The sequence below is a fragment of the Petromyzon marinus genome, chromosome 16 (genome assembly GCF_048934315.1).
Source record: "Petromyzon marinus isolate PM22_M1 ecotype Great Lakes invasive population chromosome 16, UKy_Petmar_22M1.pri1.0, whole genome shotgun sequence".
NCBI lineage: Eukaryota > Metazoa > Chordata > Hyperoartia > Petromyzontiformes > Petromyzontidae > Petromyzon > Petromyzon marinus.
Window position 1 is genome coordinate 7,819,014 of NC_133682.1, and position 16,059 is coordinate 7,835,072.

At 45.5% G+C, this 16,059-nt stretch overlaps 2 protein-coding genes across 4 annotated transcripts in view; one reads left to right on the top strand and one right to left on the bottom strand.

The window, feature by feature from the left end:
* SCLT1 (sodium channel and clathrin linker 1) overlaps nt 1-6,742 on the top strand; it is a 32,331-nt gene extending 25,589 nt beyond the window's left edge. For all 3 annotated transcript variants that reach the window (XM_032955310.2, XM_032955309.2, XM_032955311.2), the window contains 6 exons: nt 1,869-2,014; nt 2,842-3,034; nt 3,687-3,883; nt 4,524-4,602; nt 4,839-4,934; nt 5,210-6,742. In XM_032955310.2, the coding sequence (XP_032811201.1) occupies nt 1,869-2,014; nt 2,842-3,034; nt 3,687-3,883; nt 4,524-4,602; nt 4,839-4,934; nt 5,210-5,254 (756 nt within the window). In that variant the 3' untranslated portion in view covers nt 5,255-6,742. The remainder of the gene's footprint in view (nt 1-1,868; nt 2,015-2,841; nt 3,035-3,686; nt 3,884-4,523; nt 4,603-4,838; nt 4,935-5,209) is intronic.
* Nucleotides 6,743-7,195: 453 nt separating this feature from the next.
* LOC116942893 (transmembrane protein 185A-like) lies at nt 7,196-15,874 on the bottom strand. Its single transcript, XM_032955314.2, has 7 exons — nt 15,640-15,874; nt 13,094-13,270; nt 12,151-12,358; nt 11,532-11,615; nt 10,536-10,712; nt 9,825-9,948; nt 7,196-9,343 (listed from the first exon to the last, which is right to left on the bottom strand). Exons 1-7 carry the CDS (start codon nt 15,675-15,677, stop codon nt 9,078-9,080), a joined length of 1,074 nt encoding a protein of 357 aa, XP_032811205.1. The 5' UTR covers nt 15,678-15,874; the 3' UTR covers nt 7,196-9,077.
* Between the last annotated feature and the right edge of the window lie 185 nt (nt 15,875-16,059).

Below are 16,059 nucleotides of genomic sequence, written 5' to 3' on the forward strand. Positions count from 1 at the left end.
TTGGGCTCTATGGTATAGAGTCTTGATGAGGGAGTTCTTCTGGGATGGATGGTGGTGGGAATCCGGTTTCAAGTAAGCATCTGTATGGGTAGCTTTCCTGTAGACAGAGTGGCTCATTGAACCATCATGTCTCCTTTTAATTAAGACATCCAAAAAGTGTAGTTTGCCATCTTTTTCGACCTCCATGGTAAATCTGATGGCTGAGTGTATGGAATTGATGTGGTCGCGGAATTGGTCTAGAGCAGGCTGGCCATGTGGCCAGATGACAAAAGTGTCATCCACGTACCTCTTCCATAAGGTCGGGCGTAGAGTGGCAGTCTGGATGGCGTCAGTTTCAAATTTTGTCCATGAATGCGTTGGCTACAACCGGAGATAGGGGGGAGCCCATTGGGGTGCCCTCAGTTTGTTTGTAGAAAGTTCCATTCCAGGTGAAGTATATGTTGGTTAAGCAATGTCTCACCAGGGGGGGTACATCAGTATGCAGTCCTTGATGAACCAGGTCTTCAATGATAGCGATGGTGTCAGGTACCGGGACTTTGGTGAACAAGGACACCACATCAAAACTGACAAGCAGGTCGTCTGGGGACAGGGAAATGCCTTTGATTGTCTATACCAGGTAAGTATAATTTAGTATCGCAGAGGTGGTTTTTCCAGTGAAAGGTCGCAGTATATCAGCAAGAAAACGTGCCAGTTTATAGGTGGGGGAATTGATAGTAGAGACGATGGGACGAAGGGGTGTATCTTCTTTGTGTATCTTTGGAAGGCCATATAATCTTGGTGGTCTGGCAGCAGAGGGTTTCAACGAGAACTGTTTGGTCTGATCAATTAATGCTGTTGAATCAGAGATGATTTTGTTCGTTTTGGTAACCAGGCTGTTTGTGGGATATATTTATATTTTTGTAAAGCTGCCATCATTGAGTAGTTCTTGAATTTTGTTGTTATATTCTGTTTTGTCCATGATGACGTTGGCATTGCCCTTGTCGGCTGAGAGGACGACAATATTATCTCTCTTTTTTTATTGAGATAATTCAAAGCGTTCATCTTTGCTGATGTTGCTAGGTGGCAACTTAGCGTTTTTGAGGGTTGCAGCGATTTCAGATCTTGCTACGTCTGCAGAGATGTGACTCAAGCCCTTGAGTGCAACGTCGACATGGGCAATGATATCATTAACCGGTATGTGTCTCGGTGTGACAGCAAAGTTTAGACCTTTAGCTAAAACGGATTTCAGACCATCAGAAATGGAACTGTTACTGCGATTAATTACGACTTTGTTAACGTCTATCTTTTCGGTGTGTGGATCCGATTTTTTGTTGGAGAGGTGATTGAATTTGGAAATCAAATTGTTCCTACATTTGGTCGACATAGTGGCAGCCGAAGAGGTAGTCATATTTTCTACATGTTCCCAATCCGATGTAGACATTGTTGCTGTCAATGTTAAGTGTGATTTGTAGAGTGTCTTGTCTAACTGATTGAGTTCGGTGCGTGTAAGTCTGATTTTTTCCGAGATAAGAGTTTGTGTTTAGTTTCTACGATGCACCAGTCTGCCCAGAGAGTGATGATTGATGGAAATATGAGCGACTGAAGGCCACAACACTCAAACTTCAATCTGCAGAGAACCTGTTGCAAAACTGTTTGCTAGATCACCTCCTGTAGGCACACCACCAAATTATCTTACAAGAAGTGTCTAATTTGAGCCACCAATCCTGTCTCTACGTCACTGAATTTAAATGTGTCACCATTATACCTGGATCAGGTCTTCTTTTGTGCATCATGTAATCTCAGTGAGTTCTTACCTGTTTTAGGGGTCTATTATTAATACATGTGAGGGATGTTTAAAGGAACAAGGCTTTTTTTATTCCATATGTCAGCTCTACCGTGAGGGCCACGGGACCGAGGGGGAGCAGCGCAAGGCGGACGCGCTTCTTCAGCGCTGTCTGGTGGCAGAGAGAGCCCGTGACGAGATGGTGCTCAGCCTGCAGGCCACGCAGGCGAGGCTTCGAGCTGCCGAAATGCAGTGAGTGGGCGCTAACCAGGGCTTCGTTCATCAATGGGCATTTTCTAAGTCGCTGGTAGACTGGAGTTGGTACGCGAATAGTAGGCACAGTCATAGGGAAAGGTATATTGGATGTGGTGTGCCAAGTGCGGAAATATGAAGTTAAGCTCTGTTGCTAACCATCAAACACAAGCATGCTTGTACACACACGCACACACAAAGACAGATAATCTGTTTAGCCATACAGACTGCTAGGGCAATGACATCTTCAGGCTGGCACGGCACTCCAGAATGTGAAGTATTCAGCAGCGCGCCCAGCTGTCTTTTTTTCCCCCAGTGCTAATATTTACACACTGCCAGGGACTCTTTTAAGGCTTAGTTGAGTTCGGAACTTAGGTTCAGGAAAAATTCTGCAGCACTTTCCACTAATGTTATTGACAATCTGGAATCAAAGCCAAAATGTTGTGATTGTAGCACAGGGCACAAACTACTGCAACACAGTTGCCATTACACAAATGTCTCAACAGACACTGAACACGGTACTATTTTTCTGCATGTTGTGTTATTTGTGTTTTCATGTCCTCTTGTGTTTGGTTGTCATTTTGTGGAGTGTTGTATCTTTGTTACGTTGTGTTGGAGTATGGCATGGTATGTCATGTTTTCATTTCAGGTTGTGTCGTATGTCATGCCATTTCCTGTTCAATATTTGTATTGTGTATCTTGTTGAATTTGTCATGTCATGCTGTTCTGTAAAGATGCACTGCATTCTGTCTTGTTGCATCGTGTTGTCATGTTGTCTCACGTAATTTCAAATCACTGTCTGCATGGTGGTGGTGGCGGTGGCTCAGGCTGGAGGAGGAGCGGTCGCGTGCGAGGGCGGACGTGCAGACTCTGCGTTCACAGCTGGAGGCAGCGCGGGCCGAGTGCCAAGACGCCGGCGAGCAGCTGCTGGCAGCACAGCGGCAGGGCGACGAGCTGCGGCGGCATGCGGAGGAGATGCGTCGCGAGGGCCAGGAGGCAACGCGAGCAGCACGCAAAGAGGTGCTCGGCCCAGCTCCGGATGTTAACCAAACTCTTCTTTCGTATGGCTGATGTAGATGCAAAAAAAAAACTACAATTTCATATTCAGGTTGTCAAGCCAGATAACTGCGTCAGGAGTAGCGGAGCATATCGCTGTGATGTGTATGTGTATCGGGTATTGCATCCTTGTACGATATATGATCTGTTTTGCATATTAACCATTGCGCGCCAGCAGGGATGTGCAATGAAGGTCCTGGCGATAACGTGGCTCATTTGTATTGCTGCTCGTTGCTGAGGTTTGTGGTTCGGGCCCACGGACAGCCGTGGTTAATGTTGCGGTTGTATTAACCACATTATATATGTCGTATATATTACACTGGATGTTAAATATCCAATGTTACTTTCTAATGAGTAGGGGATGTGTCAGGGGCATAGTTCAGTCTAACTGCCAAATTTAATCAATTACCAACCATTTACTTCATTGGATATCCACATAGCAACATCGCCTCAAACTGGCACACGATGGCCCATATGTTGGCCGGTGCTGCATTTTTGTCTCATTAACCTTGTGTCTCACAGAGGCAGCTGACGCAGAGGTGTGCTGTATGGGAGACGTGATAAAAATATAAAGTGGTGATGATGATGCGGTATTGATAGCATTCTGGCGTGGCAGGTGTGGCGCATGCAACACGACAGCAAGGCACAGGAGGCGGCGCTGGAGGCACGGCTGAAGGAGCTGCAGCTTGCGGGGCATGCGTCTGTCGAGGAGCTGCACCGTATGTTGGGGGCGCAGCAAAGTCTCACCACGCGCTTCCGTGAGGAGGCGCGCAATGCCACCGCCGCTGCACAGAGGAAAGTCGCCAAGCTTGGGTGAGTGGCGCTCTGTGGGTGGGGACACGAGCCGACACGCAGTTCGTCTGGTGGCAGCAGCGCGCGCCTTAACATGCCACCAGACGCGCACTGCTGCTCAACTCTTATTGGTAATGCTTTATGCCATGGCTGCTGGTTTCCGTTTCTGGTTCACCGTTAGGCAATGGTAATGTAAACGATATCCTCAAATGAAGAAATTCTTGCATTGGCTGAAAAGTCAGTTTATCTTTGCCAGTGTACAGCACCGAGGCAAAAGTATGTTTGAAGCAATTTTATGTATCAAACATACATTTGTATCAAATCAATGCAAAAGGCAGGGGTGGGGAACCTATGGGCCCCTCTTGGGACAGATAGAGCCTGTGACTTAATTCCATATGGCCTGTAGCCACATGAGGCCCACAAACGTTACTTAATCATCACTGCATCTTAGCCACACGAATCTTGCACCAGAAGGGGATATTTTTGGCCTGGAAACTTTTTTTTTTGCTCAATTCTGTCACTGCAAGGACTTGTTGTTTGTGCTTATGCAGACATTATTTTTTTGCCGTGATTATTGGATAATGTTCACAAGTGTAAATGCGTGGCTCACCAAAGGGATTTCAGAGTCCTATAAGTGTTGCTATATTTGTGTGTGCGGCAGAGCGGAGCTTAGCCGGCACAAGCAACACGCACAGGAGCTTACCGCTCTGCTGGAAGCTGCCCGCATGGATTTGGTTGAGGTGAGAGTGAATGTGTAGTGCATGTACATGTAAAGCCCTTTAGTCAATGACTGGTGAATGAGGAATTCCTTCATCCTGCTGTGTAAACAAATTACATCATTTTACTTTCCCAGGTCTTCCTTATTAAAGCAGACGTGGTTTCAGTGGGCACATAATTAACTTAACAGAATCATTGTACGAGTGCACGAATTAGGAATGTGGAAGTAATGATATCCTGTCACCCCTTGCCCCCCCAGAGCCAGCAGCTGCAGGCTGAGAGCCAGGAGAAGGTGGAGCGGTTACAGAAAAGGTTGGCACAGGCAGAGAACCGCGCCACCGCTGCCACTCAGCAGGTAAGCAGCCCTTCCCTCTGACCTCCCATGCCGGTGCCCGCTTGCTGTGCCCATGTGACTCACTCACCTGAATCTCATTTCCCCACGTGGCATACAGCCGCGAGGGTTGCCATTTCTAAGGTGTAGAATAACGGCATCATATCATGGGAAGGATTCTCTCTGGTAAGATTTTTAAATTTCCTAGGACAGCTACCTCCTGGAAAAGCCATTTCAAGTGGCAATCCTAACAATGGCACGCATTCCTCCCGTTCTGTCTTCACCGTGTGTGCGTGCAGCTGAATCGCTACTCGACCCAGGGGATTCCGATCCGTGATCGTTGAGCCTAAGACGGCGACAGCCACTGCATTAAGTTTACATCGTCACAGTGAACATGCCCACATTTCACCGGCATCAAATTGGCATGGCATATCAGGGCATATTTCAAATCAAGTACAGACATCTAATTTTAACTAGAAAAAGGCAAAGTTTTGCCAATGTATAATGATAACTATAAAACCGTTACCTCAGGGAATCTTGGATTCTTTTTATTTCGAAAGTCCTGCTTGGATTGACAAATTACTTATTATAAAACTTTGTAATTACATAAAGGATTTGTATAGGTCATAGCAAAACAGTGGTAACTTATCTTGGTATCAATTATAGACCATGCAGAGAAGTCTGAGAACGGCCCCGCAAATCCGCCTCCTGTACCTGTCAGAGTGAATGGGGCTCTCTCGTGCCTCTCTTTTCATGGCAATGTGAACACTGTATACAATATATATCTGTAACCACCAGGAATCCATTATCTTCCGATACATTACAATGGGGGGCTTCCCCTGTGACCTTCCTCTTGCCTAATATATGGTGCAGATGGAATCCCCTCTTTTGTCAGGGCTAGGCTCATTACTTGGGGTGGTGGCTGAGAGCCCCGTAGGTGTTGCCATGGCCTTCAACAATTCTTTATCTTTGCACATCCTGGCAGCACCCACAGTAGTAGCCGATAAGTGTATGTGTACAGTTCTCAATCCACTGCTGGATGAGGGCCTTCCCAGGCTGTTCTGGTTGTGGATGTTATACAACCATACTTCACCACACTTGTCAGTGTAGATTGAAATTAGGGAGCATAGGAGTAGTGCAAGTGGATTATGCTGCACTTCATTCTAATTCCCACCACAGCCCTGCAGCCTATAGCAATTTGTGCATGGCCGTCACACACCAGAGTACTACCGAGGCTGAACCCTGCTTAGATATAGAACATTGGGTACATTGTGGGAGACTTGGACATGGGTAACTGATAGGTATAGGAAGGGAATTGGAGCTGGCTTTGTAAGACTTCTCTGCATGGCTTAACATCCATAGTAGATTCCCATTACTACTGTGGGTGCTGACATGTCCTAAAACGTTTGTATCTTATTTCAGACAAAATGATCTTGGCCCATAATTCATTGGTTTATGTCTATGCAACAGTTCTGCAAAGCATAAAGACTTATATTCCACTATTTAAGTAACACACAAATATCATTTCTGTTGTTTACCTGTGGATTTATGGAAATAATTCTAATTAATGCAGATAACACCCAGTCAGACTAAATGAATGGTATTTGTAATATGTAGTATTGGGACCCCTGTGAGTTAGAAGGCACAAGTCTGGTATTTTTGATACAACTGTGAATGTTACATAACTTTGCTGATGTTTTTAAGCAACACTATTTATATGTATTTTTTCATATTTTATTATTTTGTATGATCTGTCAATATGTTAGAGTTATACAATTTTTTATAAGTGATTGTGCTTGCTGTAATTTTGACTAAAAAAGGATGGCCAACTTTTCATTGTAAAATGTGCATGAAATTGCAGTAATGATTTCTGAAAATTATTTCAAAACAAATTTGCTCATAAGAATTAACCACTTCTGGGAACTAACATTCATATTTGATATTGATACAGCATTTATGTTCTGTACAAGTGGGCACGTGTGCAGTATTGTGGGTGGGTGCCTCTAAATATTTACAGTGCTCCATACTGTAAAGAGCTTATATTGACGAAGGTGATATTCTAGATTTTTTTTGTTACTTACTGCTTGTTCATATTTCCACAGTTTAAAGGTTCCTCTCTTTTAAATAATTTGACAGCGTCAACTTAGAAGTGACTTAGAAAATTCATTTTTACTTTCAATGGACATCCTTTTTAAAGTGATATTGATTGACAGGCATTAATGCACCAGCACTCGCTTATCTGTAGAAGCCAGTATAGTAGAAAAAACGTAAACAGTCTTTAAGGAGGGGGGGGGGGGCACGCTAATTTATTTGGCATCTTGAGGTACAACCACACATTGCAAACAAAAATGTAAAACACTGACATTTATATGCAACATTTGTAAGCTTAACTGGTTTACACTGTATGCATATTAAACAAAAAGGTTAGTTTATGCGCATTAAAACATTCCAATTATGAATGTATCATGGATTTAATTTAAAGTTGCTTATTTTGCACCTCATCAGCAATAAGCATCTCGCACGAATTAGTGCAACCTTAGGGCCAACATGAATGCATGCAGTCTCCAGTATGGTGGCTGGAGTCATTTTGGATGTATCATTCAAATCAAAAGGTGCTGTTGGAGAAAAACAATAACTCAAGTGAACGCTGGCCGAGTTTCAATGGTTACAGGAAGTTTTAAGAGACCAGCAACCTCTGCTGTATCTTTTTCTGCTTTTACTACCCATGCCGAGAGGAATTTCTCATACAAGTTGGACGTTGCATTATTTTGGTTCATTCTGCACCATATGTCCCATATATTCACATACCACGTGTTCATTATTTATTATCAAATGTAAATGGGAGATTTTTGTTCAGCATTTACCAAAATGATAAAATATTAGTCTTGAAAATGGCTGTTACAGAACAATATTTACAACAGTGGAATTCTGAAGCATAAAATTTACTGTTCAAAATTCCACTTAAAATTAGGCCTTTTTACTGTCAACTACAAAACAAAGCAGTGAACTTTAACATAAAAAATCAGGTTACACTCTTTAAAAAAAATCACATTGGAAAAAAGGCTGTATCAAAGCAACGTTAAATGCACAATAAATAACATTTACAATTTCCAGAATACATACGTTTTGTACACAATCTAAATAATTCAAATTGTGTGCCACCCTGCCTTGCAACACCACGTGGTGCTCATGGCATGGTGGTGTTAGTTTTTAATTCTTAGATTTGCCCATTACTTGATCTGCACCAGAATGGGTCACTATTGGGTGGGTTGATAGAATTTACTTTACAATGTTTATACAAATAATATACCTTGAGTAAATTAATGTTTGGTAACTACTGTACATATTTACTCATGCTTATGTCAAGAAACGCTTTAAAACCGTGAAAAAAAGAGCAATTGGCGATTTAATTTGTCTCTCCAACAGCCATTGAGGCTGAAAACTTTAAGCACGCTAACGAGTGTTATTGAACGCGGGCGAGTGGGGAGGTGATATGTCCATTTTGCAAACTGAGTTTACGCAATGTAAATTGATGTGTATACTTGTAAAGTGCGCAATTCCAAATAATATTGGCTGCAGCGTTATACACGCAAACGTTGGATTGGTAATTTAAATGCACCAATGGCTGGTACTGTAACTAAGTGAAGACCTTCAAATTTGTTACAACAAAAAAAACGGTGGCACAAACATCTCAGTGTTTGCTTTTGGCAAATGCCAGTTGCACGTGCCTTTCAGTTGGCCATTATGTACATGGGGGCAGAACACTGCTTTATAGGCTTACCGACTTATGTGCAATCTCAGTCGATTTAATAACAAAACTACACCTGAAGATCTCTACTCTGGCCCCAGCACGCTTCTCTTTTGGTTGAGAACGCACTTCCAAATCGCAGCGACTAAGATTTTAACAAAACATATATTCACATGTTGGCCTCTTAACAGGCTTAACCTAAGATCCCTTTTAAGGAACATACCACAAGTTCATCTTGCACACCATGTAAAATGACAGTCTACTTTAAACATTTCGTAAAAACCAACAAAACAAAAGCTCCAATGCAGGTGCGAATCAGTTTTGGCGGGGCCACAAACACATTTAAGTCCGTGTCTTACTGGGGCTGGCGATGACACAACTGCGTTACGTACGTCCCTGCTGCTGGTCGCGCCACTCGATCAGTCAGGCAGATCGATGCACAGCTTGGGTGGGGGTGCCAGGTACTTGCCAGGGCTCTGGGTCACCACTCCCCCCATCTTCTTGCTGAAGATGGGGGGGATCTTGTGCGTCTCGTACAGCGGCGGGTCCTCGGGATCGTCGGCAAGCGAGCCTCCTCCGTCGCCCGTGTCACGCTCGCTCTCGTACGCGATGTTCCCGTACTCGCGCAGCGGAGGCAGCAGCTCCAACAAGAACTGGCAGAAATCCTTACGGATTCCGAACCACCCTGGGTGCACAGCCAGGAAAGGGTCAGGGGTGGTAGAAGAGACCATGTTCATGAAAGATGCAGATTAAATAAATTATAAAACTCAGCTCTTTTAATTTATTTTACCAGTTAAGGCCCACTCAGTTATATAGCTCTTTTTCATAATCGACCTGTCCACAAGTGATAGCGCAAAACAGTGGCTTGTGGACATTTATAGCAGCCAAATACTCTAAACGCATGTATCTAAATGTGGAGGAAAAAACCGGAGGACCCGGAGAAAAACCCACGCGACCATGGGGAGAACACACACACTCCAAATATACAAGTTCGTACCCACGATCTCCAGTTTTCCAGGCGAGGCAAATAACATGTCGCCACTGTGGCGCCCACAAATGGCCCTTGCCTTGTAAGCACATATTTTAACTGTGCGACCATGCCTCTGTGTAGCATTTCATCAGCATACCCTACGCACCACCCTCGGGGCTAAAGCCCTGCCACTTACAGTGATTCCCTCCCTTCTGGCCAATGGTGCTGATCATGAGCGTGAGGAGAGACAGCCAGAGCGGGATGAAGATGTGGACGTAGGAGAGCGAGGAGTTGCCATCTATCTTGTGCACCAACAGCACCTGTAGAGAGGGAATGGAAGACAACTTTGTAGCCTTTAAGAGTCTACTGTGATTTTATAAAATCTCACAACCGGTTCATCACTCGCTGGTGCGCTTGACATTAAGATGAATGACACGCATCCGGTGTAAATTCGTTAAGTGCTCACGATTAAATCATTATGGAGTGTAAAGAAGAATTTGGAACATCAATTGCTGCTTTAGTGAGAATTAATTTGCTCAGATTTGAAAAATTATAATTAACAGTTTAACATCACAATGGGCATAAAGGGATGAAGAGTGGGTGGATGGGCATATGAGCAGGTTGGCCAATAAGTGGGTGAATGAGTAGTTGGTTGAAAGAGTGAATGGGTGTGTGTGTGTTGGTAAGCATGGCTGGGTATGCAAGTAAATATTTGGATTTAGGTTAGAATGCAAATGTATAGGTTGTGGGTTAATGTGGCCTCGTGTTGTGGACAGTGTCCGAGTTGGTATGCGCATGTTTAGTTGGCTATGGGTTAGTGTGCAGGTCGGTGCCGTGGTTTGATGTGCGGCTAAGGGTCTGAGTTGGCGCGAGTGGACAGTGGTTGCGCAAGGCCAGGCCGGCGCACCTCAAATGCAAGGAGCGGCACCACAATGGTCATCCACGTGACGGCCATGGTGACGTGGCTGCGGCGCTGCTCAGCCATGACCTCGAGCGAGCGTAAGAAGAGAAGGGACCACACGATGTAGTAGAGCACCACGAGGCACAGGAATGACATGAGGATCCACAGAGGCACGCAAACCACCTGCACACAGGAATTGGAATGCGGAAAAGGGGGTCAAACATACCCCATCCCACCAACAGAATGATCCCAGGTCTGCCTGTCTTAGACTGATACTGCGAAAATACTGTTAGCGAGAATTAAGGCCAGAAAATTACACGGCAGGGTGGTGCAATTAGCACCACCCTGCCTGGTCGTTGTAGGTGCATCAGTTACTCATCGAAGCGGTAGACAAGGATGGGTTAATATCCGTGTTGCATCAGTGGCGTGGCTCTCAGGCCCTGCTGTGGCTCCATCGGCAGTGTAAGGACATTTTCCTTTTTTCAATTAAGGTTTTTTTATTACAAATTCTTCTACATCAACTTGAGGTAATACTGCATTTCGACTAAATGTTTGTTTTTGACATTGTGCATGCCTAAGATGTAAAACCCAGTCGGCAAGATTGTATGCTTACCTACCATTACAATAATGCCCTCAAGCCATGCAGACTCTTCCCGTTAAAGGCACAGTGGGTATTTCCGATAGTGCACATTACAATACAATTTGGAATTTTAAATGTTTCTCAATGTGACTTCACCCACTAGTGTGGCCTATGAATTTTTATAATGAATCGGCAGCTTTAGATGCAATAGTGGAACACTGTACAGACCACGGTTGATATGGATTCCGATATATATTAGAATTACGACTGGAAATAGCCAAAACACATTATGACGTGAGTTATGAGTTATATGGTTAAAAGTCTGAAGTAGGATTCATGTTAGGGTGTGTGTTGTGTCGAGAGGTAAAAAAAAAAAACATGTTAACGGCTGCCAGGGGCTACGCGCTTGCAAAACAACTCACCATCCAGGGCCACGATATGATGCTGTCCAGTCGCAGGGCGATGAAGATGAACTGCAGGATGTTGACTGAGCACAACGTCTCCAGCTGTGGTAAAGGGAGAACTTGCGCATTTTGGGCCATGGTCAAGCCTTCCCCGTTGGCCCACTCCCACGGTTGATATCATTTGTTTTTATGTCTCATTTAAGCACAATGATGGTCATTAGCAAGATATATCTGGCTTGTGACCAAAGAAACCTGAAAATTCTATGCAGCAAAACAGTGCTGTCCTGTCCTTGTATGATCCTGCATCTGATTCCCTCCCCCTCCACGAAGTGTTGAGCAGTGTGGTGAAGTATGATCAACTAACCCTCATGACCCACAAAACCATGGGAAGGCCCTCATCCAGCAGTGGATTCATAAAGGGCTGTACATCTACACTATATTTGGCTGACAAAGGACAACACGGATGGTCACGGGTGCACTTTAAGTAACAAAGCACCGGGACTGGAAACTCAAGGAATTATTTAATCACTAAGACAAGGCAGAATAGAGCAGCCGAGTCTCCACCCCACAGCCCAACACACGGGTTTCATTGAGCCACACGAGTGCAATCACCACCACCACCACCGCCGCCAATTACCTCGAGCGAGCGGTCATGGCGGAAGCCCCAGATGCACGCGGCGACGGAGACAGGCGAGATGAAGAAGAGCGGCATGAAGACAAGCAGCCAGAGGTAGCCGTGTGACTCAATGCGGTCACACACGAGCACCTGGAACATGAGCAGCAGCAGGTGTAGCCCTACGGTGATCAGCATCGCCTTGAACTCCACAAATGCCTCGCCCTCCGTCCTGGGACACGGCGAGAGTGGGGGAACGCGATGCGATATGGGAACCATGATGGGAGAGGAGGGACATGAGAATGGTGTGGGTGGGGGGGTGTAAAGCGAAACAGGGGGGCATGATGATAGGGGGGACAACAGAAACAGGTTAGATCAATAGAATGAAGATGCTGCCCTCGTATGTAAAATCAGCTGAAACGTCTACATAAAATGGAACGTCTTTTGAATAAAAACTGATGAACACCTTACTTCAATGTGACGTGCATTTTAGAGATGCTTGTGTACGTCATTTTGTGCTTGGCAGATGAAGGAGCAACCACACTGGCACAGTAAAATCAACCCCCGTACCCATACTAACAACAAATCATCTGTACTGCGAGTTGAATATCCATACTGATACCTTTTCACCTGTAACGTGCATTACAAAGACAAATATCCCTGTAAAACCTTCAGATTTTGGGCAAGTGCTGTTGTGGAGCACCTATGAAGGCTGGCATGGCACACGAGGTGGTAGGTGGCCAGCATTATGCCCAGCAACCTTTGTCTCACTACACATCACCCCAGGTACTCATTTGAGGCTAAGTCGACCTTCGGGAGACCCAAGACCGGTTCATAAAAGCACCACAAGTTTTGGCCATAAGCGGAAATCGAACTCGGGTCTTTGGGTTTGTAGTACAGAGCGCCAACCACTCTGCCACCGCTCCTCACACGTGATTACATACCCTCACTAACACCCTTGTCTCACCTGTACTGGGGGTTGCGAACCCATACGACCAGGCCGCTGGTGGCCCCGGCAAGCACGAGCAGCTTCCACAGCCACAACGGGATAAACACGGCCCAGTAGCTCCACTCGATGACGTTATCGAGCCGCAAAGCGAGGAGCACGGAGAAGAGCAGCAGGCAGCAGTACACCAGGAACTTGCTGCGCAGGGCACACGACACAAACCACTCATGAGCAATACAACAGCACAAAAGCACCGGGATTGTCACGTCGAGCTGCATCGATAAACCCACGTCGTATCACGCCACTGGCACAGTTCGTGAATGTGCAGGCGGTGCAACTGTACCCGGGCAAAAGCACTGGGATACAAATAGGGGGGAAATTAGACAGGGGGCCCAATTTAATTCCTTGCACTAGCGCCTATGCCAACCACACTACTCCTCTGCGTCATTCTCGCCATATTGTCCACCCCTTATGAGAATATCTGCCATGGTGGGGTGGACTGCGAGGCCTGGAGTGGCTGCCCCACCCAAATGACTTGGCCTCACTTTGCTGTATTGACTAATTACGAGTCGGAGAGTTTCTTTTAACAGGGCACTTTTATAATATTGACCTGCTCAAGATGGCTACAGAAGTCAAATAAAGAGAATACAAGCAAACAATGTATTTTAAGTGAGCACAAACATAGATCTAAGATACAATAACGTAATTAAAGACTTACATCATAACCATATAAATTTACCTACACCCAGGTGATGTCGTGAGGTGCTGCCATCACGCCACATGATTCACTTTACACATACAATTTGGAGTTAAATTCAAAATGCAACCGTATCTCAAGATGCTGTATTGTAATGTGTAGAAATAAATACGCAGTACGTCGTAGGTAGAGGGAAAACAGGATGGTACTGAGCTTGGACTTGAAAAGGGACAGAGTCGATAGGGGAAAGGCAGTTCCAGTATGTCCTGTCCTTAGCCCGTTACCGAGAACGTGCGATGTGTTGACAGAGACACACTTTGCTCAATCACTTTCAATACGATTTAAACTGCTCTGAAGAAGGGTCAGTATCCGAAACGTTGGCTTACCATGGTTTCACTTGGATAGGTAGTGTTAAGTCATAACGAATTTTGAATATTCTTTAACAGAGATTAAACCAATCGAAATCGAGTGTTCCTCTTTATCATTGTTCAGTCAAAGTCCTGATTTTTATTTTTAGAATGTGTAACTTGTCTTTAGGAGTCTTTTTCAGTTACTGGAAATGTCACGTTCCTATACCAAGGACCACCCCACTTAATTTAAGGTACCAACAGCCACTGTTGTGTTCTAATGAAGTGGTGCAGGCTCTCTAGATACTGCAAATTTGACCAAACACGAAGTGACGATATCGTCGTACAGTACTGTATTCGTAAAGGAGGAAATAGGACGTTAGTCGTAAGAGTATAGTAATTATGATGTTTATGGTGATGGTATGCGTAATGCTCATATTGGTAGCATGGGTCTTAATCATTGTGCCGATTATAGTAGTGGCATTTAAGAATGACAGTCATGGTGGTGATATGGAAAATGGTCATCGTGATGGTATTATTCATATAATGGTGAGCATTGGTGACGATATTAGTAATCATTCTGATTTAAGTGATGTTCATGGTGAGAGTATTAAGTGATGATGGTATCAGTGATTGCCAGCAGTGGCCAAATTTACATTAAGGGTGATGGTGCCGGTGGTATTATTGATTTGGTACTGTAAGTGTGGTATTTGTCATGATATTCCTCATGTTAGTAGCGCCAATTATTTAAACTATGGCACTACTGCACACTCTGTACCCAACCAGCTAAACCAAATTAAGATCCTTTACACTCCGCCTCAAGATAATCACGACCGTCAACATCGCCGCCACCATCACACAAACACAACCCCCATCACACACCCACCCCCTTCATAAACACAAATACCACGACTGTTCGTCGTCATAAGCCAAACACTGGTTGGATGTAGGCCTCACAAGGCTGTGGTAATATTACAACCTGCTGCTTTGTAACAATCAGCACCTGCACGCGAGCTTATTTCATCCGCTCTATCTCTCCTCCTATATATGCAAGTCTCTGGGATGCGCGTGCTGACCTTCGCTCCTACTGCGTTATCATTCCTGATCGTCGGCCGTCACTCCTTCCAACTACCGTGTCCTGTCCAAGCGCTCTTGCTGTTAGAGAGCACCCATTAAGGCCTTCACGTCGCACGATGTGACCAGCATCACGCCCGGTCGCCTTTATCTCCCCCGGTGCTGATATTTACACACCGCGCCATGTGAACTCACTCACGTGAGACTGGGCGAACTTAAGGGAAAGGTCCATAAGGGGATTAAGATCTTCGCGATTGATGTTGACCGTGCCCAGGAATAAAATCCACTTCCCGTATCGCATTGCGCCAACCACTGCGCCACCGCTCATCCACTCTCAACACACAACCGGGGCCCGGCAACAACGACGAGGTAGGCCGGTGGGGATGATGACGACGACGACTACGACGTCCTCTGGCGTGGAAGGAATGCGGGAGGAGGGCCGTAGGCACCTGGGGTTGAAGTCCTGGAAGAGCCCGCGCAGGTTCATGTCGCCTGCTCGGCCGCCCCGCACCTCCACTGCCACTCGCCGACGCTGCTGCGGCTGCTGCTGCTGCCCGGTCCCGAGCGCGCGCCGACTGGTCGAGACGCGGTCACGTGCTGCCGCAGCCCAAGCACCGAGCCAACGAGCGAGGGCGTAGTCATAAGAGGAGGGGGGGTATGACGTCACTTCCTGGCGAATATCCCGCGCGGAGTGACGTCATGTACCGGGCTGAGTTAAATGGCCGTGATGCTCGGGGCGTCGTGGTAAAAATGACGTCATGTTACCAGCTCACAATGCGGTCTCAGGTTTAAGTATTTATTTTTTTGTTTTAAACTAATTGGCGCGAACTCAACAACAACAAAACAACGAATCGTTTGCAAGAGTGACC